Here is a 24,523-nt window from a genome sequence, read left to right as displayed (position 1 = left end):
AGTTTCGGCATTACAGGGTAATGAGTGATTAAAATCTCAATTTGCCGTTTTAAACGACGATAATTAAAATAATGTCATGAGAACCAAAACACCTAAGAATATCCATGAAAAAACACATGCGTATTGATAAAAAAAGGTATCATCTCACTGCTAGGTGGATTAATCACGTTTTTTAAAAGATAGTGGCTTTTACGCCTATCTAAGAATAAAGAATAAATTTGTTTCAAACTTTAAGGTGAAATGTAGCGGAATGCAAAAATCGCGTTTTTGATCAATCATTCAAAAACTAGACCGATTTTCGAAACAACCAAAAACACTTAAGTTTTCGAAATCAAATTTATCATAACTAAGTATTCTTAGAATTTTTAAATTTTGCTTTGCCGAGCCGTAATTGGTTTTTGAAATGTAAGAACGGTTACTGTTCCGTTCCACGGGGATGATTTTAGTACTGAAAAGTAGTGTTTGTAGCAGAATTTCACAAATAATCTGAAAATGCAACTCAAAATTATAAAATTTTTGGCTAAAATAACCGAAATTTGAAAAAGTTTACATAAACTTTTCCGCATTTTCTTTTTTCCTTCACGCTGCTGTTTCGTATTGACGTGGTGTGAGAAATGCACGGTGGGCACGGTGGCATTATATCGTGAGCAAAGATTACATATAAAATAATGACGCGAATTTATGCAGCATTGGGTTTTGTGTTGGAATAAAAACGAGTTTATTTTCTAAGTAACTGTCATTTATAATGCTAATAATGTCCAATTCTGTTGAGTTCAATTATTATTTTAGATTGTAGCAATTTTTATAGCAAAACTAAAACTTCATCATTGACAAGCTACTGAATGAAATGAATACAAGCCAAGTATTATCGTTCATTAACCTGATATACAAACAAAGTGATAAACATTGATGATTACTGGCACCGGAGGCCAGAGGACATTTGACCTTCGGTTCGTTATCGTTGAAATAGACATTTCTAAACTCATCATGCTATAATTCCGAAAGTCGCTTCCGAAAAAAAAAGTTCATGATAGTTTATGGTACTATAAAGTTTGTTCATTTCAATTTAAGTTTTAAACACCCCAGCTAGTGATCTCCGAGAAAATGTAGTGAACTTATTATTTCACACACATGAGCCGACCTCTTTTGCTTGGTTTGAAATTTCTTCGACTGTGTATGTGAATATTTCATCATACCGGTTGCACAAACTCGCAGTAGCAGAAACCTAAGACAAGACCTGAAAACTGGCTTCTTATTATTCATTACGTCCAGTCTTTTTTACAAGCCAATATAACGAGAGGTAAGCCCACTGCGCTCAATCATTGAAAAAAGTTCTTGTTTCTATGTGTCCGTTTTTCTAGGTATGCTTTGTGCGACGGTTCGTTCAACTGAAGCGGATAAAATTTTGCGCGCATTTTATGACGCTACATTTCACCTTAACAGTTCAACTTAAACCGCTAAGCAGACGTAAAGTTAATGCATTTGCAAAACACTTTTTAATTGGCACCAAAGAAGTCTTTGCTGACGTGCCAAACGATTTATGTAACGATTTCTTCTATGTCAAGGCTCCAACTTAGAAATGAATTGGAATGGCACCTCACTTCCTGGAATACAAACGTAATCATCCGTAACTAAATAGTCCATTTTAAAGTCACTAACGGTCCTATTCAGGACCCCAAAGGTAACGTAAAGAACTTATTTAGAAAACTGTATGAAATTGCCATCCTAATTCCTAGAATACAAACGCAATATTTCGAAACCAAATGGTCCTTTACACGTACAGAATCTTAAACGCTCAATCTCGAATGCAGCCCTACGTCAATCTCGCGGCTGTGTATCGGACATTACCTACTCCAAGTTTTGGTCTTGTTAGAAGATTCAGTTGAAATTGGAACTACAACCCAGAAACAGATCCAGTTCGACCTGTCAATAGTATTTGTAGTTCGCCGAAGTTGATATCGTACTTGGTAAGGGCACAATTTCATTTTCAGCGAGCTAATACTATTTGTATTTACTTTAATCCCGTTATGTCTCTGATATTACCCACCCGCCTTTTGTTCTCATTTCAATAGCGTGTTCTTGAAACTTATTGTAGCTTCTTTCCCCTAGGTTTAATTCCCTACCTAGGTTTAATTCCCTACCTAGGTTTAATTCCCAATACCGCACAAAAGATTTTCTTATGCAAAAAATTCGTCATTTGTATCAGCAAATCTATTTGACCCCAAGATTAATATTACATAGATCGTAGTAAAATATTTTATAACATTGTCACTATGTGCTGCTGCTGAAAGATTTTTTCATGACGCAAATTAATTTTTAGTTTCACTGCATTATGATAACACATACATGCTTACAGTGGTAATGCTCACACCTTTTAATGAACTACATATAACAGTTGGAATGCAAAACCGTTCAGTAGAAACATAAATTCATTCACCGAGAGTTGGGCATGCATTGATAAGAACATGAAGCACATGTGAAGGCTTCTCTATGAGAATAGCATCAGTTGAAACAGTCGAACGGCAGTTAGTGCGGTTAATTTTGTTGTCGTAACAACTTACGTTTTCAGCCAAAAGGTAAAATTTCCAGTAGAAATTAAACTTGTTTTACAGACGGAAACGATTTCATGATCAACCTATACAACTTTTAAAATTCCGGCAGAACTAAAATATTTTCCATAAAATAGGTCAACGATAATGGATTATTTATTCGATTCCGTTCGATTGCATCGGCTAATCTAGTTCCCACTGTGTTCAATGACATCCAGCATGATGAATTCGGTGTATCAACTTCGTTCGAGTGCTCAGTTCAGTTGCAGCGATCGGAGACTTGACAACTCAGTCACGTAAGTTCGCGATCAAGCGGTAGTGTTTCGGCGTGACGTTGATCGATCGTGCTCTCGGTTCTGCGAACATTTATTTTCCCATTACACTTCCATGTGTCTGTCACTTCACCGGCGCCCGTTCCCAATCTACGAAGTGAAAGAGTGAAAATGAGTAAAAGACCCCAACGGCCGCATTGAACGAAAATCCAGTGATAAGCGGGACGCGTACTCTTTACTTCCATTTATGAACAGATGCGATTTCGATTGTGTGCACTGGTGATCCTGTTGCAGTTTCTTGTAACAATATCAGCCAGAGAAAAGCGGGTGAGAATGATTGTTTTCCCATTGTGTAAACACGCACTTTCACGCTGCTACAAATTGAAAGTTCACTTGTGCTTGCGTTGCAGAAATGCATCGGAGGACTCTGCATACCACCGGAACTGTGCCGACCTGTGAATACCAACGTGTACGACGAAATCCATCTGGACTTTTTCAGGTAGTATTGATCAGGCATCCGAAAGTGCATGCCGGTAATCGGATATTCGGAAAACAGTTTCGATCGTTCCAGCTCCGACGAATGCCGACGCGGAAATCTAAAATGCTGCCCATATGAGCGAATTGTGCGAGCACCGGTATGACGATTGACTACAGCTGATAACAGCTGGTTGTGCATAAATGTACGTAGAACGCTCCGCTGTATGAACTCTCTTTGCATTTGCAGGACACCGAGGCACCCGACGAAAACGAGATGGTCTGTGCCGCGAGAAACAACAACGGGGTTGGAAATTTCATCTACCACGACAAATCGAAGGCTAAGTACGGTGAGCTATTCAGCTGCATTGGCTTTCTTGATTCCCCATACCGCCGCCATCTACAGTTTTCATTGTTCCCTGCAACTGTGTTTTGTCTCATGAATCTTTATCGTTTTCATGCTCTCTTAATCAGATGAACTTCGCTTTTTTCGCGAAAGAGAGAAAAAAAAGCTTTTTAGCATGGATCCAGACGTGAGAGTGTTGGATTTCTTTTTCAACTACTGATATAGTAATTAGATATCGAAACATTGAAGATTTTGATGAGTTCTTATGTTTCACCAATGCCGTGCCAATTCTAAATAAAGAGTGTATTCGAGCTTGTTGATACTCCGTTACTGATCGAGATTAGCAGAAATTTTACGGAGAATTCCTCCTAGATGATCAGATTTGGGTTTGGCAAATCATCCTTCAATGTTTCATCTTCTGGTAACCCCAGAGTTCTTTGATCAGTACCGGTGTCGGCAAGGCCCAAATGTAGATCGACTAAGAACTCGGAAAGGATGTTAGTCTAACACTTGTTGTTACTAGAGGCCGTATATACTATTGCACACTACACAAGTGTCACGAGAGAAAGATGTTTGTTAGTATTAATTTCAGTAATCGAAGTATTCGCGCGAAATTTAGTATGCTCCGGTTTCAAGATACTCGAATGCACCACAAAACTCACTAACTTTTTTTTTTTGGTTTCTGAACATATTTTTATTCAGGCCTATTTGCGTACAAGCTTTACGTGGCCGATTGAGCCGATTTTTAAAATAATTTTTTTTTGGGTTCTAGGAGGAGTGGAGCTTCCATTTCCCTCCTGCGAGGATTGAGGGGCACTTCGTTCGTGGTGCGTCTCGTCATCCATTGCCGCATCGATGGTGTTGTTGTCGATTTCCGTCTTCTTTTCGTTGCTAGTTGCTGTAGATGCACCTTGTTGTACATTGGTTGCAATTGCTGGTTGGTTGGAGGGTAAGTTGTTAAATGCAGCTGGTGTACTTTGTTCTATAGGGGATACTGATGGATTTGTTGAAGGGGATGCTTCATTGTCGTTGGTGGCTGTCACAGGTGTACTGGGGTTGCTTGGGGTTGGTGTGAAGGAAGCACCGTTGTCCTTTGGTGTAGTTGTCTACTTGTCCAGTTTATCACATGGCTTACCGTAGTGAACAGCTTTTTGGCAATATTGACATGTGGCCATCTGATTGTCATAGGCAACAAGTGATTTGCACGGAATTCTTGTATTTTGACCGAAAATCACAAACTGGTCCCGGGAAGTTTTGATTCACAGTTCTCATTTTTGAAAACTGAAGGACAATTTCAACTACTATCGCGTAACGAATAAAAACTTCCTTATTTTTGCCTTTCTCATATAAATAGGCTATGCAATTACTGTAAAAACCGACTTTTGAACCGAGGGGCCGCAGAGCCGAGTGCCATTTATTACTCAACTCAGTTCGTCGAATACGTAAAATGTCTGTGTGTGTATGTGTACAGGTGCGTATGGGCAAATTATGCCGTGTACTATCGCGGATTGAATAAAAAAAACTTTATTTCACTTAATTCTCGGTTCATTGATTCGCTTACATATCTCACTCAAGACTGACTAAAAATTCCTATCGCTCAACCTTTTGTTAATTTGGATTTGACAAAGTTCGATATCGTCGATCGGCCACGTTGTCTTCGATGTCGTGTGGTTGGCGGCTGGAACGGTTGCTATGTCGGGTTTACCCCGTGTCAGCATTTTCCTTGCTGCGTTGGTCGGCGGACTCTTGGCTGTCGCTATGTTGAACTATGGGTTCTTTACTGTTGGCGTTGCTGTTCCGGATCCGATATTTCGTAGCACCTCCCCTCTAAGAGCGTCAATCGTCCTTGGTCGACTGTTTGGAAGCTGTACTGTTGGAAGCTTTTTGAAATGTATCGTCTTCGGTTTGGTTTTCTCGATTCTGATCTCCGAAATTTCGGGATCCGCAGATTTTCTTGTGGTGTATTTATCTTCACTGCGTTTCCTGTTCTTCGTAATAGCGATTACCAGGATGGGAAGGCTAATGATTACTATGATGACGATTGTACTTCCGACGATGGTGGTTTTTCTGTGTTGGCAAGATTTTAGGTTGATCTCTTCTAGGAGTTCCAGATTTTGTATATTAAGGTCTTCATTTTTCTCTTGTATGCTATTGGTTGTTTTTGGGTGTTTGTTGTAACTTGGCACCAGGTATTCTTCTTTTGCTGAGAATTCGTCTTCTTTGTGGAAAGTATAGTTTAGTACCTTTATGGTGCAGTTCTCTGACTCGATGACGGTCGGTTCCGTTATGACTGTGGAGTCGCCGCAGGAGCTACAGGCTTTTAGATGAATGTTTGTATCGATGAATATGACGCCTCTTCTGATTTCTTTTATTTTAGTCGTTTGATCTGTTTTTCTTATAGGACATCTTGGTTTCTAGTGTGTTAGAATTCTATAGATGCATTCGTCTTCCAGCGGTGTTGAATTGTCGCAAATTTTACATTTTTGTAGTTGTGGCAAAATGTGGTTCTGTCTTTTAGCTGCAAATTGGATGTTTGTGCTGATTCTTGTTTGATTTATGCTGGTAGCCTGTAGTTCTAGTAGCTCGTAGGAGTTGTTGGCCAGTATTGGTATCTTAATCAGAATAACGATGTTGTCTTTGATGATTGTTGAACTTACTGAACTGAATTGAAAAATCTCGTCTATGAATTTAAGGTTCATGTCCTGCTGTACTAGTCTATGGAAGATGTACTCTTTCTCTTCTAACGATAGTATATTTTTATTCAATAGATCTTGTTTAGAAAATTCAACTTGCTCTTGTATGTCTTATAGTGTATGGATGAGAGAATCTATGCTGAATATTAAGTTAATGTGTTCTGTAATAGTATCTTCTCTAAGTGTGTTATTTGTGACATTATTTATTCTGTTTTGGAAACTAGTATTGGTATTGATTTGTTTCATTTGGTTATTTACAATTTTGTTTTCTTGATCTTGTAACATTTCCAGGTTTAGTTGTATGGTTTAGAAATCTTCTTCATCGGGATTACCTGCTATGTATTTAACCACTGTCCCCAATGCGTTGAATAATCCGCGTTTTTGTCAGTGGGGCTTAAGGCTTTTAAGTTTCTCTCTAGCAATTTTAATTTTTCTTGATAGTGTTTCGTGTAAGTGATCTCTAGTTTTGAGAAATAGGATTATTTTCTCAATATGGTTGATGTTTAGTTCGATGTTGCCTAGATCGATTTTTTTAACGATTCGTTCGTATCCTAATCTAATTCTAACTGTGTCTAATTTAAAAGCTATAAGTCCATTGTTATTTGTCACATCTTTGTAGATTGTAGACGATACGTAGTGAGTCAGGAAAATTCTGAAATTAGAGTAGTAGTACGAGGTTACTTTTCCAGTCGGTTCTTGTGGATATTTAGATTGTTAGTGTCTCTGAAAGTGAGTAGATTGTCGGTCTTTGTTTTTACTAATTTGAATGGGTGTTTGTCCTTCGTCTGTCTCTGTGATATTCTAACGTATTTTGTTTCGTCAGGTTTAAGTTCGAGTGGTGTTTGCTTATTTTCGTGTTTCTTTTCATGTCTTTGTTTGTTTTGTTGTAGTTGCGTTTTGACTGCCGATTGAATATTGTCTGCTGCCTCTTGTAATTCTTCTACGTTCGTGGAGTTTGAAACGTTGAAGATGATTTCTCTAGGCTTCCTTTTTGTAGCTGAATGTATAGTGTTATTGTAAATGTCGGTTAAAAGATTCATTACTTCAATAATTGGTTTGTTTGGAAATTTGTGCTTTAATGTTCGATATAACTCAATTATTGTAGAATGAAATCTCTCGATTATTCCGTTTGATTGAGAGTTACTGGCATGGTGGATGAAAATGCCAAAGTCATTCAGAAACCCTGTAAAGTCTATGGATATGCATGCTGGTTCCTGGTCGCTGACGATAGTTAGATAGTAAGCGGTTTTACCAGTTTAGCAAAGTCTTTAATAAATCTCCTATAATATCCCAAAATTCCGAGAAATTGTCTCACTTCGTTTTCTGTTTTCGGTAGTGGCCAATTTTTAATTGCCTCTCTTTGGAAAAATTCGCATTTATCAAGCTGTATTTTTAGATTAGCATCCTTAAATTTTCTCAAAATTTTGTCCAGGTCGATTTTATGTTGTTCTAGAGTAGGTGAAAATACGATGATGTTGTCCATATATAACACATGGATCAAAAAGTCCCGAGACTAAAGCAGAGATAGCGCTCGTAGTAAACCAGTAACCACGTCTTTCTAGAGTACTAACCTTTGCTTGAAACGGGTCAAAATTTTAAGTCGATCCGACCAGAAACAGCTGAGTTATCGAGGTTGGAGTAAAGTCGTTTTGTAGTTTGTTTAAAAAATGGAAAAACCGAGTTTCGTGTTTTGATAAAACATTGTTTTTAATGGGTAAAAACACCGTGCAAGCGAAACAATGGATTGAAAAATGTTATCCGGACTCTTGTTTATCAAAAGCAACGATATGTCGGAGGTTTGCCGAGTTTAAACGTGGTCGTACCGACACAAATGACGCGGAACGCTCGGGTAGACCTGTGGAAGCCGTTACACCGGAAAATGTGAGTGAAGTGACAAAAATTACAATGAAAGATCGTAAAGTGTCGGTGTTTTTCCGACTTGCCAAAATTGCCTTTCCGTTCATTTCTTCGTATAGTCCTGGTAGTATTGAAAAATGTTTGAGAACGATTATGAATAAACCATTTCGTCTCACGGGTATCTGGATGAATTGGAATTTGTGTTCAGTTAATTAATTTCTTTCCTATTTTCAAGGTATTGGTGGATGTATTAAGTGTCGCTTTAATTTCGCGTAGCGACTCGTAACCAATAAGGCCATCAACAAATTTATGGAAGTTGAAAACGTATAATTTTAATTTTTTTCGAATTTGGAAAATATCTATTGAGACTGATTTTTTAATCTTCAATGTTCACGTGAGCCGGAGAGATATAGTTTTTGTTCGCCCCTGTGTCGACTAAAAACTTTAACTCTCCTTTAGAGGTCATGATTGAAATATATCGTATGAAGCTATTCTGATGTTTCAGGTCTGCAACTTCTCACGTGCATTGATATTTCTTCGTTCAACCCGTCAATGAACCGTGTTAGTGTTATGAGGTTTATGAAAAAATTGATTGCTTTTGTGGATGATTTGTAGTCATCCATATTGGCGGCTGCTGATTTCATAGCAGTATCTATTGCTCGGATTTTATTATAGTATTCAGATAAGTTTTTCTTGCCCTGCTTGACATAAAAGAGTGACTGGATATAACTTGTTATATAGCGACGGTCACCATACGCAGTAAGCAGCGCTTCTTTAATTTCCTCCCACGTTGTGGGGTTACCGGAAGCTATCAAGATTTCTCCCGTGATCTTATTTTCTACACTACGGACTATTTGTCCATAACATATATCATTTCTGTATTGTTCGAAAAGTTGTAGCGTTTATTCGGTGTCTTGCACCCAAGCTAAGACTTCCTTCTTATTACCGCTAAAATATGGAATATTCCTGATCGGGTCAGGAGTAGTGTAGCTGAAGAATGGGTCATTCTCTTTGCTTTTTAAAGAACTTATCGTTTGGATTAGTTGAGCTTGGTTTTCGGTCAGTCGCTTGACTTGTTCGATCAGCTCTTGCGTGTCAATTGGTTCCACCATAATTCTATTTACGTTGAACCTTGCACTAGTTTTAATTTTTGAATATCACGGTCTTTAATTGCCAGTGATATGTTTTGCAGTTTATTTTGTGAATTTTAAACTTCTAGTCACACGGAGTTCAGCTACTAATGATATACCCTCACTATTTGCTACTACCTCGTTTCTAGTTTTCACTGTTTTTAAGCCACACTTAGGCACTCGTTTTCACTTCTTAATAATAATAATAAGGTGAAGGTTACTTACAAGATGATTCTTTTCATCAGGGACTCTGCACTTTGAGTGTGTAGCGATTATGAGATGGTTTCAGGTGGCGGGATCGATCCTTTCCGATATCTCAAATTCCGGATGTCCTCTCCGAAATAGCTATCGCTGGAATGTCGGTGTCCTCCGTGTTCTCCGTTGGACGTCGAATCGTACCACTTTTTTCACGATAAAAGATGCTGTTGAATATTCACTTCACTAATACTTTTTGTTTCGTTTTTATCACTTGGCTTACCGACTGCGCCAATTATGCCGTGTACTATCGCGGTTTGAATAAAAAAAAAACTTTATTTCACTTAATTCTCGGTTACATGGATTCGCTTACATATCTCACTAAAGACTGACTAAAAACTCCTATCGCTAAACCTTGTGTTAATTTGGATTCGACAATTCAGAAAATTCGATATCGTCGATCGGCTACATTGTCTTCGATGTCGTGTGGTTGGCGGCTGGAACGGTTGCTATGTCGGGTTTACCCCGTGTCAGCATTTTCCTTGCTGCGTTGGTCGGCGAACTCTTGGCTGTCGCTGTGTTGAACTATGGGTTCTTTACTGTTGGCGTTACTGTTCCGGATCCGGTATTTCGTAACATGCATATGTGCGTATGTATGTGTATAATTTTTTTCTTGCACTAACTTTTCTCGGAGATGGTTGAACCGATTCAAATAAAAGGTCTTGACGACCCAAACAAAATTCTTGAATATTAAACGAAACCGTTTTTTTAAATGTTCATAAATATTGTTTGGATCCGGTTCTGGAATTGTGGAATAAAATTTGCAAAAAATATGAAAATAAAGGCACCAACTTTTCTTGGAGATGGCTGAATTTATTTGCACAAACTTAGATTCAAATGAAAGGTCTTATAATTCCGGAATTTCGTTTGGATCCGACTTCCGGTTTCGGTGTTATGAGGTAAAATGTGCAAAAATATAAAAATATGTGTACTAACTTTTCTCAAAGATGGAGTAACCAATTTTCACAAACTTAGATTCACATAAATAATATTACGATTTTTTACGAACATCTGAAATTCATCTGGATTCGACTTCCTGTTTCGGAATTATAGGGTGATTAGTGTAAAAATTCCAATTTCAAATTACTTACTCACTTTTCTCATAGATGACGTGACCGATTTTTACAAACTTAGATTCAATCTTCGGCGGCGCGACCTACTTTTGCAAACTATCTTATCTAAATTGAAGACTACCACAGTATTACATATAATAGCATAATTGATATAAGAAAGGCATCATTACACCATTAGATTGAATAAACAGTTTTTGCCTTTCTCATATAGAAAGGTTATGCAATCACTGTGAAAACCCACTTTTGAACCGAGGCCCGGAGGGCCGAGTGTCATATACCATTCGACTCAGTTCGTCGAGTACGCAAAATGTGTGTGTGTATGTAACGTTTTTTTGCACTAACTTTTCTCGGAGGTGGCTGAACCGATTTTCCCAAACTTAGATTCAAATGCAAGGTCCTATGATCCCATACAAAATTTATGATTATTATTTGGATCCGACTTCCGGTTCCCGAATTATAGGGTAAAATGTGCAAAAAATTGTGAAAATAAGTGCACTAATTTTTCTCAGAGATAGCTGAACCGATTTTCACAAACTTAGATTCAAATGACAGGTCTTGAGGTCCCATACAAAATTACTGAATATTATTTGAATCCGACTTCCGGTTCGGGAGTTATGGGGTAATATGTGCAAAAAAAATATATATTTGTTCTTACTTTTCTCATAGATGGCGCGACCGATTTTCACAAACTTAAGTTCAAATGATAGGTCCTGTGGTCTCATACGTAATTCCTGAATTTCATGCGGATTCGACATCCGGATCCGACATCCGGATCCGGAAATATAGGGTAAAGTGGGTTAAAAATTGTATACCATCACTGAAAATGGGGAAAACCCTTAAAAAAATTTCCTAAATCGACCTCAAATCTTTTCCAATTGATAGTTTTTTACGTCTTACTTTACTATGGGGCGCCTATGCAAAATTTACCCTCGGGGAGAGTGATGAATTGAATCAACCCGAAGAACAGGAAACAGTCCTGCTGCGGGACGTTCGCAATGCGAGTTTCGCTTCAAACAAGCACAAGCTGCTGGTCGTTACTATTGGAGCAAAATGCAACGAAAAGTGAATAACGACCTTGAAAATTCTGCAATTAGCTCAGAACTATTTCTATTATACCCTATACTTTCGTTGTGTGTAGTCATAGTTTATGTTGGGCTTATTATTATTGTGTCTTTCATTTAGCCCCAACCTTAATCTTTATTTGTCGTTCACCTCAGTTGATATCATGCTTTATAAAGGCACAGTTTAAGTTTCAGCTGGCCAATATTAAGATAGGAAAATTGACATGTGAATGCCATTATGTAATGAAAACCGCGAAAAAGTTAACGCAGAGATGAAACTCGAACCCGTGGGTAACTCCTAACCGGAGGAAATTATTTTAGCAATTAAACTACCCTGCGAATGAAAACACATTAAGAGAATGTTCAAATGACTATACGGAAACCAGGCATGCTTCGTTGTACCTGGTCACTACGGCATTCAACATTACAGTAATTTTTTTTTTGTTTATTTGTTTATTTGTTTATTTGTTTATTTGTTTATTTGTTTATTTGTTTATTTGTTTATTTGTTTATTTGTTTATTTGTTTATTTGTTTATTTGTTTATTTGTTTATTTGTTTATTTGTTTATTTGTTTATTTGTTTATTTGTTTATTTGTTTATTTGTTTATTTGTTTATTTGTTTATTTGTTTATTTGTTTATTTGTTTATTTGTTTATTTGTTTATTTGTTTATTTGTTTATTTGTTTATTTGTTTATTTGTTTATTTGTTTATTTGTTTATTTGTTTATTTGTTTATTTGTTTATTTGTTTATTTGTTTATTTGTTTATTTGTTTATTTGTTTATTTGTTTATTTGTTTATTTGTTTATTTGTTTATTTGTTTATTTGTTTATTTGTTTATTTGTTTATTTGTTTATTTGTTTATTTGTTTATTTGTTTATTTGTTTATTTGTTTATTTGTTTATTTGTTTATTTGTTTATTTGTTTATTTGTTTATTTGTTTATTTGTTTATTTGTTTATTTGTTTATTTGTTTATTTGTTTATTTGTTTATTTGTTTATTTGTTTATTTGTTTATTTGTTTATTTGTTTATTTGTTTATTTGTTTATTTGTTTATTTGTTTATTTGTTTATTTGTTTATTTGTTTATTTGTTTATTTGTTTATTTGTTTATTTGTTTATTTGTTTATTTGTTTATTTGTTTATTTGTTTATTTGTTTATTTGTTTATTTGTTTATTTGTTTATTTGTTTATTTGTTTATTTGTTTATTTGTTTATTTGTTTATTTGTTTATTTGTTTATTTGTTTATTTGTTTATTTGTTTATTTGTTTATTTGTTTATTTGTTTATTTGTTTATTTGTTTATTTGTTTATTTGTTTATTTGTTTATTTGTTTATTTGTTTATTTGTTTATTTGTTTATTTGTTTATTTGTTTATTTGTTTATTTGTTTATTTGTTTATTTGTTTATGTGTTTATTTGTTTATTTGTTTATTTGTTTATTTGTTTATTTGTTTATTTGTTTATTTGTTTATTTGTTTATTTGTTTATTTGTTTATTTGTTTATTTGTTTATTTGTTTATTTGTTTATTTGTTTATTTGTTTATTTGTTTATTTGTTTATTTGTTTATTTGTTTATTTGTTTATTTGTTTATTTGTTTATTTGTTTATTTGTTTATTTGTTTATTTGTTTATTTGTTTATTTGTTTATTTGTTTATTTATTTATTTTTGAAATTATTATTTTCTAATTTGATCTAATTCACAAATGTAACTCATTCTACAGCCACTATCAGCATTTTAAATCATGTCATTGCTAATAATTTATTATGAATCGTTTTAGGTGAATTTCCGTGGATGGCATTTGTGTACACCATACAAGAGGACTACGAAATTTATCTCTGTGGTGGAACATTGATACAGTCCAAGGTTATGCTCACAATCGCTCACTGCATAGAAGGCAAACGACCGGACCAGCTACGGGTTCGCTTCGGCGAATGGGACCTGGAGGACATGGTCGAGATCTATCCACCACAAGATCGAGGCGTTCAAAAAGTGCTCATTCATCCTTACTTCTACGGTGAACTTTTACAGAATGATATCGCGATTCTGTTTATTGATGATCACGTGTGGTTCACGGAGGTCGTTGGAACGGTCTGTCTTCCACCACAAAATGCCAACTTCGACGACAGACGGTGCGTGTTCTCCGGGTGGGGAGAGGACATCAACGGAAGGAATTCATCTATTTTGAAAAGAACAAAGTTACCGATCGTACCGCGTGGCCAGTGCCAGAAAGCTCTCCGAAAGCAGCTGAATGATCGATACTTTCAGCTACACGAGGGGTTCCTCTGCGCCGGCGGTGAATCCGGCAAGGATGCCTGCCGGGGAGACGGAGGTTCACCGCTGGTGTGCAGGATACCGAACTCGGAAAATCAGTACTATTTGGTAGGGATTGTGGCATTCGGAGCGGAGTGTGGGACACAAGGAGTGCCCGGTGTGTACGTAAATGTTCCTTACTATCGCGATTGGATTGACGGGGAGATTGCGAAAATGTATCATGTCGATTTATTTGTTAACTAAATACAGAGTAGAAATGTTAAGCAACGTTGCATTGATTTCATCATGAATGAATATAATATCGTCGTATTGTCGCTTAAGAAGTTATATTGATATCCACATTCTAGTGCCCGTGGGTGATGTAGCGATGTAGAAAACTAAGCCTAAGACTTAATTGCAAAAACTTACCGCCAATTTTAATAACCTGGACGATTTTGCATTATATGCGATTCGATATGAGAAGCAGTAATATTTTCAAAAAAAAATCCGTGAAATTTTAGGTAACCTAATTATTGAGTTCATTGGCAGAATTGGGCGGCATGCACAAATGGTTACCGTAACCAAGTTCATTGTTTATTTTCAGTGTCCTTTGTACATACAAATTTACCACTCACACTAATTTAGTACTACGTGAGAGGAAACATTTTTTTAAGCTTTTTTGAACGCCTTTAACTGCAATGTTACGAAAATTTCATTCTTATTATTATTTTATCTTACTTTGATCAAAAATTTTCGTGGAATCAATTACTGGATGAGTTAAGATAAATAAAAATTACTCTTAATTTTAGTCGAACTCCGTGGGTGATTGCAGAAAGAAAACTACATTTATATCGGTGGTTTCATGTTCAAAAGTTTCTGTTCAGCTGGATTCGTCAATGGAGTGACATATTGTCTAACGAACGGAGCCAATAATTTGGGGTCTGGTTTACTCTTATTATTCCAATCTTTCAGTAAACTGACTAGCGATCCAACGGTGCATGTCACAACAGTACCAAAAAGAGTGAAATATAAATATGAAACATGATGCAGCGATTTCTCCAGCTCATCAAATGTTGGTTCCGGTTTGGTAACGTTAGCATATTGATAGCTGCATCCCGATACATCAACCGTTTTTGTTGAGTAGACAACTTGACCAGTTGCAATGGATGCCTGCGATCTAAAACACAGATAACACATCGACAGCAGTCCGGCGATGCCTCCGTACAGAGCTCCCTGGAAAATAGCATAAAAGAATTTGAATTGAAACAAGAAATAACCATCACCTACAGAAGCTGTAACCCAAGGCATGAGAATACCCATCACGAAAAGCCCTAGTAGAGGTCCTCCTGACGTTGAACTGAGTGTCATGGTTAGCTGCATTACCGCTCCGAGATGCTCAACAATATAAATGAACACAACTGAAACAATGCCGAATAACAAAACTGATCCTCGTAGTACAAAGCCAATTTGTGCTTCCGAAAGTGTGTTTCCGAAATATGGCTTACAGAAATCTTCGTAGGTGATAGCTGCCAATGCATTTAATGCTGATGACAGGGAACTGAGTGCCGCACTAAATATTCCCGCAACAAAAACACCGGCCGCGCCAGGATAATCCTTAAAAATGTCCATCACAAACAGTGGTACTAATTGATCCTTCGCTTTTGCCAACTGAAATAGATTGTAACTAATTTTATGCTTTCCAGGTTTCTAATTTATTACATACATTAGTTGACAGAGGATCGCAATCATGATAAGTAGCATACATCAACATTCCCAGACAAAATAAAACCGAAAAAGTTAAAATCAAAAAGAAAATGAATCCCCTCAAAGCTTTTCTGGCATCACTGAGCGATGGTAATGACAGAAAACGCTGAATCATATCCTGACTGCACGAAACTCCGTAAGTATACCAAACCGATCCACCAATCAGAATCGTCCACGCCGAGTGCCGCAGTGTTGGATCCGGATCGAAATTCGGAGACTCGATGCGGTCACTTGCCAGGTTTCGTTCCCAAATAACGGCCGGTCCGCCAACATCGATTATGCCTTTGATGATAACCACCAGCATGGCACCCATCGTGACACCGGATTGAACGACATCCGTCCAAACAACGGCCTTCATGCCGCCCTAAGGAGATTGGATTTGGCATTAGTTTTGATGATAATAATAATTATGAGTTAAGAAAACGATTAAAACCCATTTCCAGTCAAATATTGATTTAATATGGTTTTTGACATGCGTTTGTAACTTTCCCTCGTTGTGTGTGGCTTAAACACTCGTTGAATATACCCTGAATTGTTCATGGTGCTCAAATAATTCAAATGCCGAATGCACATAACACAGATTTAAAAACATTTCTCCTTCGAGCACAGCTCTAATCTCATTTCACAACCGTAGACACCAGCACACCTGCTCGAACGTTTGAAAAACCCAGGAGATAATCGAATTGCTATTACAAATCCCCGTACAAAAATTTCTCTCGATGAGAAGCTCTCACAATGAATGTTAAGAGAAGAAAATTGCATTTTCAATATAAACTAGAGCTTGTATTTCTCGCAACACAGAAAAAAATCCAATAATAATCAATCGAGTATATCGATTATAATCGATTCTTGCATAATCGAGCAGTTCGGAAAATCCGACAGCCCTAGTTCAAGTGAGATCTGCTATCCCTTTTCAATGCATTGGATCAAAGAGTAAGATGAAAATTAGTGCATTCGCTTCGACATTTTTCGTCGCTCAATAGCAATATTGCATATTTTCCTAACTAAATTTTCTGTGATAGTGCTTTTTGTTTTAGATTTTTTTTTATTTAAATTTTCTTACAACTTAGCAAAGCCTTGGTATTACATTCCTGTAGTGGAATTTGACCTTCTGTTTCAACAGACTTCGCAGCCGATTCAGAGTGTACAGAACCATTGCATGGCTAGTGCTACGATTCTACTGACACTACGAATCCTTCCAGGGCTCGAACATACGACAACTGGTTTGTAAGACCAGCGTCCTATGCATTGAACCGCCAACCCGGGACGAAGTACTTATGCATACTGTCTTCTCACAACTTGTTGCATGGAAATCGAATAATCCGCAAAATAACATCGTGACTCTACTGATGATATGACTATTGGTATAATAAACCTACGATTTATTCGCGACGAACATCTTCTGTCACATAATTTAGTAAAGCGTAACCATCGCGGAAAAATAAGTGCGAATGACAATAATACGGGCACAAATATTGGATAAGAGAAAAAAAATTAGCTCTGCAATCAAATTGTTCTACATTCAACAATTTACTGGTACTTAAAAGAACCAATTAACACTCCTAATACCAAGCCTCAAAAAGTTACGCGAAGCACCAAGCCTCAAAAAACAAGTTGGAACGGTAACTTTGAGCTGTCATAGCTCAGCTGTTTTTCAACGAATCTGAATAAATTTTACTCCTTCGAATTTTGTACACTTCGCAGATTATTTTAAGTATGTCATTATTGAAAATCGGTTAGGAAAAATCAATGAAAATGTGACTTTTCCCGTTCCAAGTTTTTTTTCACGCACAAAATATGCCCTATCTGCATTTATGCGGCACCAGCATTGTTAATAGAATTTTGAGAACTTCAACTTTCTTGCGTCATAACTTTGTTGTTAATCAACCGTTCTTCGAAATTTGTTCACCATTGGAATGGTACTAGTTTCAGAAATAAAATGCACTAAAACATACGAAAAATAGAGTTGTCTAACTAAAGTTATAGAGAAAACTGTAAACAGAAAACCACGAAAGAGATGGGATTTTTTACAATGGTCGTTAATATCTCTGAATTCAAAGCGATGACTTAGATGTTTTTATACATTATTCGATTTCTAGTCAAACCAGCTACAATTCATGCTAAGCTGACGTTTTTGCACCATCAAAAACAACCTGAAAATATACAGTGTAAATGTAAATATTGACAAATATTACAAAAGAAATAATTTTAACATATAAATCAAAAATGAAAGCGATGACTTGTACGTTTTTTACTCTAAATTGTTAGAATCATTATCATAAAGATTGTTTTGTTGAATAAAATTATATATTCTATCAAAACAACTAAAAAAATTGGTAGGAATACATTAAATTTCTATCAGCGGAAATATATTGCCTAAAAATTTCAAGCCAGAACAGTTACGTTATTGACTAATATAATTTATAATTTTTTATATTTTGAAAACAATTTATTTACAATTTACTCAAAATGGAGGCTTCGATTTTTTTTCGATTTTTGTGCTGGACGAAAGAATGAAGAATGAATTATTTTTATGTACATATAAAACAAACCCAATTGATATCTACTACAATTTTGAATTTGTCAAACATTTCCGTAGAATCTAAAAAATCGGTGCAGGATCGGAAATTTTAAAATTTCTGTTATGCCTTCAACGTTTCAGTATACACTCTAACCTCAATTTACGCGCAAAGTCGTGGGTGCGTAAATTAAATTTCGCGTAAATTGAGATTTTATTGTATCAAAATATGTTTTCATACTTTTATCGTTTGCAATCAACAGAAACTATAATTCTTAGAGACTCATAATTTGAATTTCATTAATAGATTTTTAGTTTTTAGATAAAACGGAAATTCTTAATTTTTGCGATGGCTTTATACAATAAGAAAGTAGAACTTGAACTGAGTATTTTACATACCAACCCATCGCAAAAGAAATCAAATATTATTTAGGAAAAATATTGTTCGATTTTGTTTCAAAAAGATCTCAAGAAATTGAGAGAAATTTCATAAAAGTTTCCTATGATGCCTAAGACCTAAACTGATTGGTTCATGTTTTAGGATCAAATGTAACAGTTTTGGTGGTATACTATTCTGCTGTTTATTTCGCATAATCAGAAAGCAGTAAGATTCCCATGGCTTCGAGTCATTGGTTCTAGCCGTTGTTGTAAACATTGCTTGATTTATATTTCGCTCTTCATCAAAGCAGTTGTGATGAAAGGATGCACAAATAGCTTGGTAGACAATATCTTTATTATCATTTTTTCTACTTGAATCGAGGACATTGCTTGCAACGTTTCACGTAGATTTCGGTGTCCTCGATTACACATATTGAATTCTCAGCAAGTATCGTATCGCACAACTTTCGAACTTTGGGTTCTCGATGCTTCTAGTATCGGATTGCTTTTGCTCCTTATAGGTTTGAAGATTCAAAGAATATAGTACATCTGACTTCAAAGTGCCAACTTTTTAGACCACATCTCGAGCTGAAACTTCTGTTACTATTCTGCTCGAAGAGCTTCCGTATACGGTTATCCAAGTGAGTGTTAACAGGAGTTTCTTCTCTTGTGTTCGGTTCTAGGAGAACCCGCATTAGATCCGACTCCGACTTTCTTTCTGCTATTTGTGAAAATTTGTCAATCCATAGCTGAAGAAAGTGAGTGAGATCCATTTTGGAATAAATGAACACTTTTTCCGGTGCTTTCGGAATCGGAAACCGGGAATCAGGATAGCCAGAACCTGTTTATTCTATTTTTCCACTGATAATTACTACCGATTGGAATAGTCACGCGGTTAGTCTAGAATTTTATTTCTGTTTTTTTTTTGATTCGCCACTTTAAGTGACTGTATTAATTTTCAATAGACTTTACCCTATAATTCCGGAACCGAAAGTCGCATTCCGATGGAACTTTGGAGTTTTATATAGGAGTATGAGACCTTTCATTTGAACCTAATTTTGGTTAAATCTGCCAAGCCATTTCTGAGCAAAGTGATGAAATAATTTGAAATTGTAATTTTTATACTAATCACCTTGTAATTCCGGAACCGGAAGTTGAATCGAAATGAAATTCAGGAACTTTGTATAAGACATTTATACCATTCATTTGAATCTAAGTTTGTGAGAATCGGTTCAGCTATCTCTGAGAAAAGTTAGGGCACTTATTTTCATTTTTTTTTTTGCACATATCATCCTGTAATTCCGGAACCGGAAGTCGGATTCGAATAAAATTCAGGAGCTTCATTCGGGGTTACAAGACCTTCCATTTGAATCTAAGTTTTTGAAAATCGGTTCCGCCAACTCTGAAAAAAGTTAGTACAAAAAAATGTTACATACATACATACAAACATACACACACATACACACACATACACACACATACACACATACAGACATTTTGCGTACTCGAGGAACTGAGTCGAAGGGAATATGACACTCGGCCCTCCGGGTCTCGGTTCAAAAGTCGGTTTTCACAGTGATTGCATAACTTTTCCATATGAGAAAGGCAAAAAGTTTTGAAAATTTCTGTATTTATGCCGTTTGTTTTTAGATTCTACTTAAGAACATTGAGTTTAATTTGTTATAAATAATCGTGAGTATTAATAACAATAATTAAGTGTATAAAAAGTGTATGTCACCGCTTTAATTTCTAAGCATTTTGTAAAAATAACTAAAATTTGAAATTTTTTAGTGTTTGTCATTTGTGTTTTTGAATATAAAAAAAACTGCTAGTTTAGCCCTATTTGTAACTGGTTTTATTAGCAATCCAATGATGTATAAAAACATATAGGACATCGCTTTGAATTCAGAGATATTTACGACCATTGTAAAAAATCCTATCTTTTTTGTGGTCTTCTGTTTACAGTTTTCTCTATAACTTTAGGTAGACAACTCTATTTTACGTATGTTTTAGTGCATTTTATTTCTGAAACTAGTACCATTCCAATGGTGAACAAATTTCGAAGATCGGTTGACTAACAACAAAGTTATGACTCGATAAAGTTGGAGCTCTCAATATTCAGTCGCGACGTTGATGCCAAAGGAAACAAAATTAGACAGCGGATAGGGCATTTTTTGCGCCTGAAAAAAACCTTGAACTGAAAAATCACATTTTCATTGATTTTTCCTAACCGATTGTCCATAATGATATACTTAAAATAATCTACGAACTGTACAAATTTCGATGGTGTAAAATTTATTGAGATCCGTCGAAAAACAGCTAAGCTATGACAGCTCAAAGTTTCCTTCCAACTTTTTTTCGGGCTTGGTATTTGGAGTGTTATCATCGAGTGTGCATTTTTGTTACATACACACACAGACATTTTGCGTACTCAACAAACTGAGTCGAATGGTATAAGATACCTAGTCCACCGAATTTCAATTAAAAAATTTGGATAGCAAAGAAAAACCAAAACTTAACCGCATTTCTTTGTAGAACAATTTCAAAACATCGTAAAAATCGAAGAAATAACTTTTGCTGATTCACAAAAACATGCGAATCTCAAACATTAATGACTATTTTGACTTGAAATTGGATGTCAGATGTCAGAAAACAGTGTGTGGTAAAAAGTACCGGTTGAAAATAATAACCAGATTAAAGTTTACCATTTCCGAATATTTTCAGGATCCCGTAGTATACACATATTTTAATATAGGGGAAGATGTTCGGTTGCCGGCACCCCGCTATAACTTTTGACAGAAAGCAGATAACGTCATTCCGACAAATATCATGTGTGTGTGTAATACCAGCACGTTCTTTTAATGTGAAACACATTTTTGTTTTCTATATATTAGAATTGCAAATTAGAAACTCAAGAAAAATACACGTAGAAATGTGGTCAGGTTTTGAACAATTACAGCTCAGTCAGTTTTGTATCAATTATTAATATTATGTCACCATTTGATTGGACATATTTCTACGTATTGATTTGAATGTTCATAGCCATGTATTTTTAATCGTATATCATTGAAATGTTGATTAATAGCTAGCAGTGCCCTATTTAATCTGCAAAAAATCTCCGGCATACCGGATTTCCCTGCCATAGACGACGATTTTGAAGGAGTAAGCGATATATCAAAGGGAAAGCATCGCTCTGATTGGTCGATCGATGCAAAAGCGAAGCTTTTGGAAGCACGCGAATCTATAAATAGAAGCGAAATTATAGCTAACGTTTCAGTCCTACGCGTAGCATGCTAGAGGTAGATTGTTGCTAGACAGCAAGACAAAAAGTTCCATGAAACGGTTTGAAGCTTTAATTGGTATGCTCTGATCTTGTGTCATGCAAGCTCGGATGAAATTCCATGTTCCATGAAATTGACAGCTACCCCAGGATAAATTTTGAGTGCTTAAGAATAATTTCTAATGTATATAAGATGAACTCGATTGATAATGAGAAAAAGTTTATCACTTCAACCGAAATCGCAGAATGGTAGAGAAACTAACCTAAATAACTGCTTTCATACAAAACTTGAACACAAGCTTGGCGAAGAATAGCTTAAATATCGAAATCGCAGGTATGCTCAAAGATATAATTGCATACATTTGGGATATTGGTGTAATTTCGTCGGCTATAATACAAATCAACACAAACGATGTTCGGTGTTGGTTCCTAATCAAGATCAATCTAAGCAGACTCTCGTGCAATTGCGGATTCAAGAGTGTGACGATTGATTGAACTTTTTGATTGTAGATCATTAGAAATTTTGGTTGCATTGTTCCACATCAATGGCTCGAACAACCCCATAGGGCTGATCCTTGTAGTTTTTTATAGTATCCTTAATTGAACAGCATCATTCGAAAAGGTCAGTGAATTGAATATTTATGAGGTGAAATCGATCTATTTCGTGATTTAATAAAGGATGCTATAAAAATCTTCGCAACCGAAGTTTTTCCGTCATTTTCAAAATCTCTACCGATTTCGGTTGCCGGCATCCCACTTTTTTCGACAAAATTTGTCAGTGATATGCAGAGATGCCAAGTCTGCAAATTTGTCTGTAAATTATCAATTTTCTTAGTTAACATGTAAACCTTTTTTCGTCTAAAGACTTTTTACAGACTTTTGAAACTTCGATTCTTTGCAGAAATTACAGACTTTTGAAAATTGGCACGACCTTTTCTTTTAGATAGCTAAACTTATAATATTATCTGGCATCTCTTGTGATATATGGAAAATGAACTTAAAAGCGCTGATTAATGCAATCGAACGTTGCTTAGATGATGAGAAGCCAATAAATTCGACTGCAGCAACGTATTCAGTCCCGCGAAGCCGGTGGAAGACCGGTCTAATCAACACCAAAGGCGCCACCATCCAAATCATTGGCCAAGGCAGCCAAGGCGAAGTCACCATCAGACAATGAAGACTTTTGTCCAAAACGCCCCCGAAAAGAATGAATTCCGTTTTTTCTATGAATAATTGCAGTATTTACTTATATTTTTTCCATTTTTAGCGAAATTTCTTGGGGTGCCGGTAACCGAACACCTTTTTTGAAATGACCAAAATTTATCACTTTATTAAATTGATGCACTTAGTCAGAAGTTATAAGCCGGTAAAAGAAAGGGTGCCGGTAACCGAACACTCTCCCCTACTATAGCTGCGTAGAGATTTGAAATTTAGTATTTAAAATGTTAGAAAAACAGTTCAAAGTAGTCTGAATGAATGAGTTCACTTGAATCATATGTGAAATTTACTGCACATGTGTATTTTGCTAATGGTGGTTTGACGGACATTGGGTTTTTTGGTGAAGATTTTAAATTATTTTCTTCATTTTATTAAGTATTTCAAATATTTTAACTTACCACACTCGTGTAGAAAATACATATTACACAGACAATCGGAGTTATCGAATGAATACTGATCCCAGTCACTGCAAGACAAAACCAGCATTAGATATTACACTCCTACAAGATTTTTCCTATTTACTTGCCTTGATTAAACGCCAATGCTGGCACATAAATCACAATAGGCATCCATAATAACTGTAACGAAATCAAATTTTTGATACATGTTTCTAGCATACAACGTTTTGAAACGTCTTTTAAACATAGCAACAATCTTCTTAAACATATACGTAGACATGTAGTCATGCTAACAAACATTGTAAGTAATAAGCAAAGATAATTGACGAATTTCGGTTATACTCACACAGGCCACCATATAAAGAATCGATCCAAATATTCGCATTCGCTGATCGAAACGCATCTGTAAATACTGAAAGCACAAACAAAACGTTAGTAACCAGTTATCGCCCGTAACGACTCAGTGGAGCTTTCTTTGGATTGTCATTGATAAAAGCTCAGTACGCAGTAGAGTTCGATTTCGACCAGTTTCGCTTTATTAAATTCACACCGAATTGCACCTATTCTACCACAGCTCAGAGCTTAATGTCTTTCGTCTCGAATTTGTGTATGATTTCAGTCATATTTTTCACCTTACTTGGTTGATAATATTTCCGTAGGAAAGGTGCCAAAAGGAGGGGATCAATATCCATATCTTCGGGACTAAATCCAACGGTAAAGCTTATGATAACCGAACACAGATAGCCTATGATAGTGGGAACCATCGATCCTATCAAGGTGTAGTACAGAAACGAAACATGATGCAGAGATTTCTCCACCTGCGTGTGAGATCCATCGGCCGGAAAAACAGAGGATTTATTCAACGGGGTAAAATCGTATAAACAACCTTCGACCGTTACGGGCTTTTCAGCAAAAACGATCTCACCAAGAGCAATGGATATTTGAGAACGAATCACTATGTACGACATTGTCGCGAGTCCTCCAATGGTTCCGATTATGGCACAC

At 36.0% G+C, this 24,523-nt stretch overlaps 2 protein-coding genes across 6 annotated transcripts in view; one reads left to right on the top strand and one right to left on the bottom strand.

Moving 5' to 3' along the window:
- Positions 1-2,823: 2,823 nt before the first annotated feature.
- LOC131428118 (phenoloxidase-activating factor 2-like) lies at positions 2,824-14,622 on the top strand. 2 transcript variants are annotated; one of them, XM_058591792.1, is made up of 5 exons: positions 2,824-3,148; positions 3,232-3,320; positions 3,393-3,456; positions 3,546-3,645; positions 13,490-14,622. In XM_058591792.1, exons 1-5 carry the CDS (start codon positions 3,077-3,079, stop codon positions 14,224-14,226), a joined length of 1,062 nt encoding a protein of 353 aa, XP_058447775.1. In that variant the 5' UTR covers positions 2,824-3,076; the 3' UTR covers positions 14,227-14,622. The 2 variants fall into 2 exon arrangements, with proteins under 2 accessions (XP_058447775.1, XP_058447774.1); XM_058591791.1 differs by having other exon boundaries at positions 3,378-3,456.
- The window catches only part of LOC131428116 (sodium-coupled monocarboxylate transporter 1-like), a 34,540-nt gene continuing 24,530 nt past the window's right edge, over positions 14,514-24,523 (bottom strand). For 3 of the 4 annotated variants that reach the window (XM_058591787.1, XM_058591786.1, XM_058591785.1), the window contains exon 9: positions 24,032-24,522. In XM_058591787.1, the coding sequence (XP_058447770.1) occupies positions 24,094-24,522 (429 nt within the window). In that variant the 3' untranslated portion in view covers positions 24,032-24,093. Of the gene's footprint in view, positions 15,196-15,249; positions 15,631-15,685; positions 16,091-23,518; positions 23,587-23,646; positions 23,699-23,864; positions 23,931-24,031; position 24,523 lie in introns of those variants that run through there. The other variant, XM_058591788.1, reaches the window with a different exon arrangement.

This window comes from Malaya genurostris, chromosome 2 (assembly GCF_030247185.1).
Source record: "Malaya genurostris strain Urasoe2022 chromosome 2, Malgen_1.1, whole genome shotgun sequence".
In the NCBI taxonomy this organism is placed as follows: domain Eukaryota; kingdom Metazoa; phylum Arthropoda; class Insecta; order Diptera; family Culicidae; genus Malaya; species Malaya genurostris.
Note: the sequence above shows the minus strand (reverse complement) of the source record. Positions and strands in the feature narration are given on the sequence as shown.

Bases quoted from the DNA above. Each gene is read 5' to 3' on its own strand.
- LOC131428118 (XM_058591791.1), top strand. From the start codon at position 3,077: ATGCGATTTCGATTGTGTGCACTGGTGATCCTGTTGCAGTTTCTTGTA. The intron at 3,149-3,231 runs GTGAGAATGATT...CTTGCGTTGCAG, and splicing joins TATCAGCCAGAGAAAAGCGG to AAATGCATCGGAGGACTCTG. The intron at 3,457-3,545 runs GTATGACGATTG...TTGCATTTGCAG, and splicing joins AGCGAATTGTGCGAGCACCG to GACACCGAGGCACCCGACGA.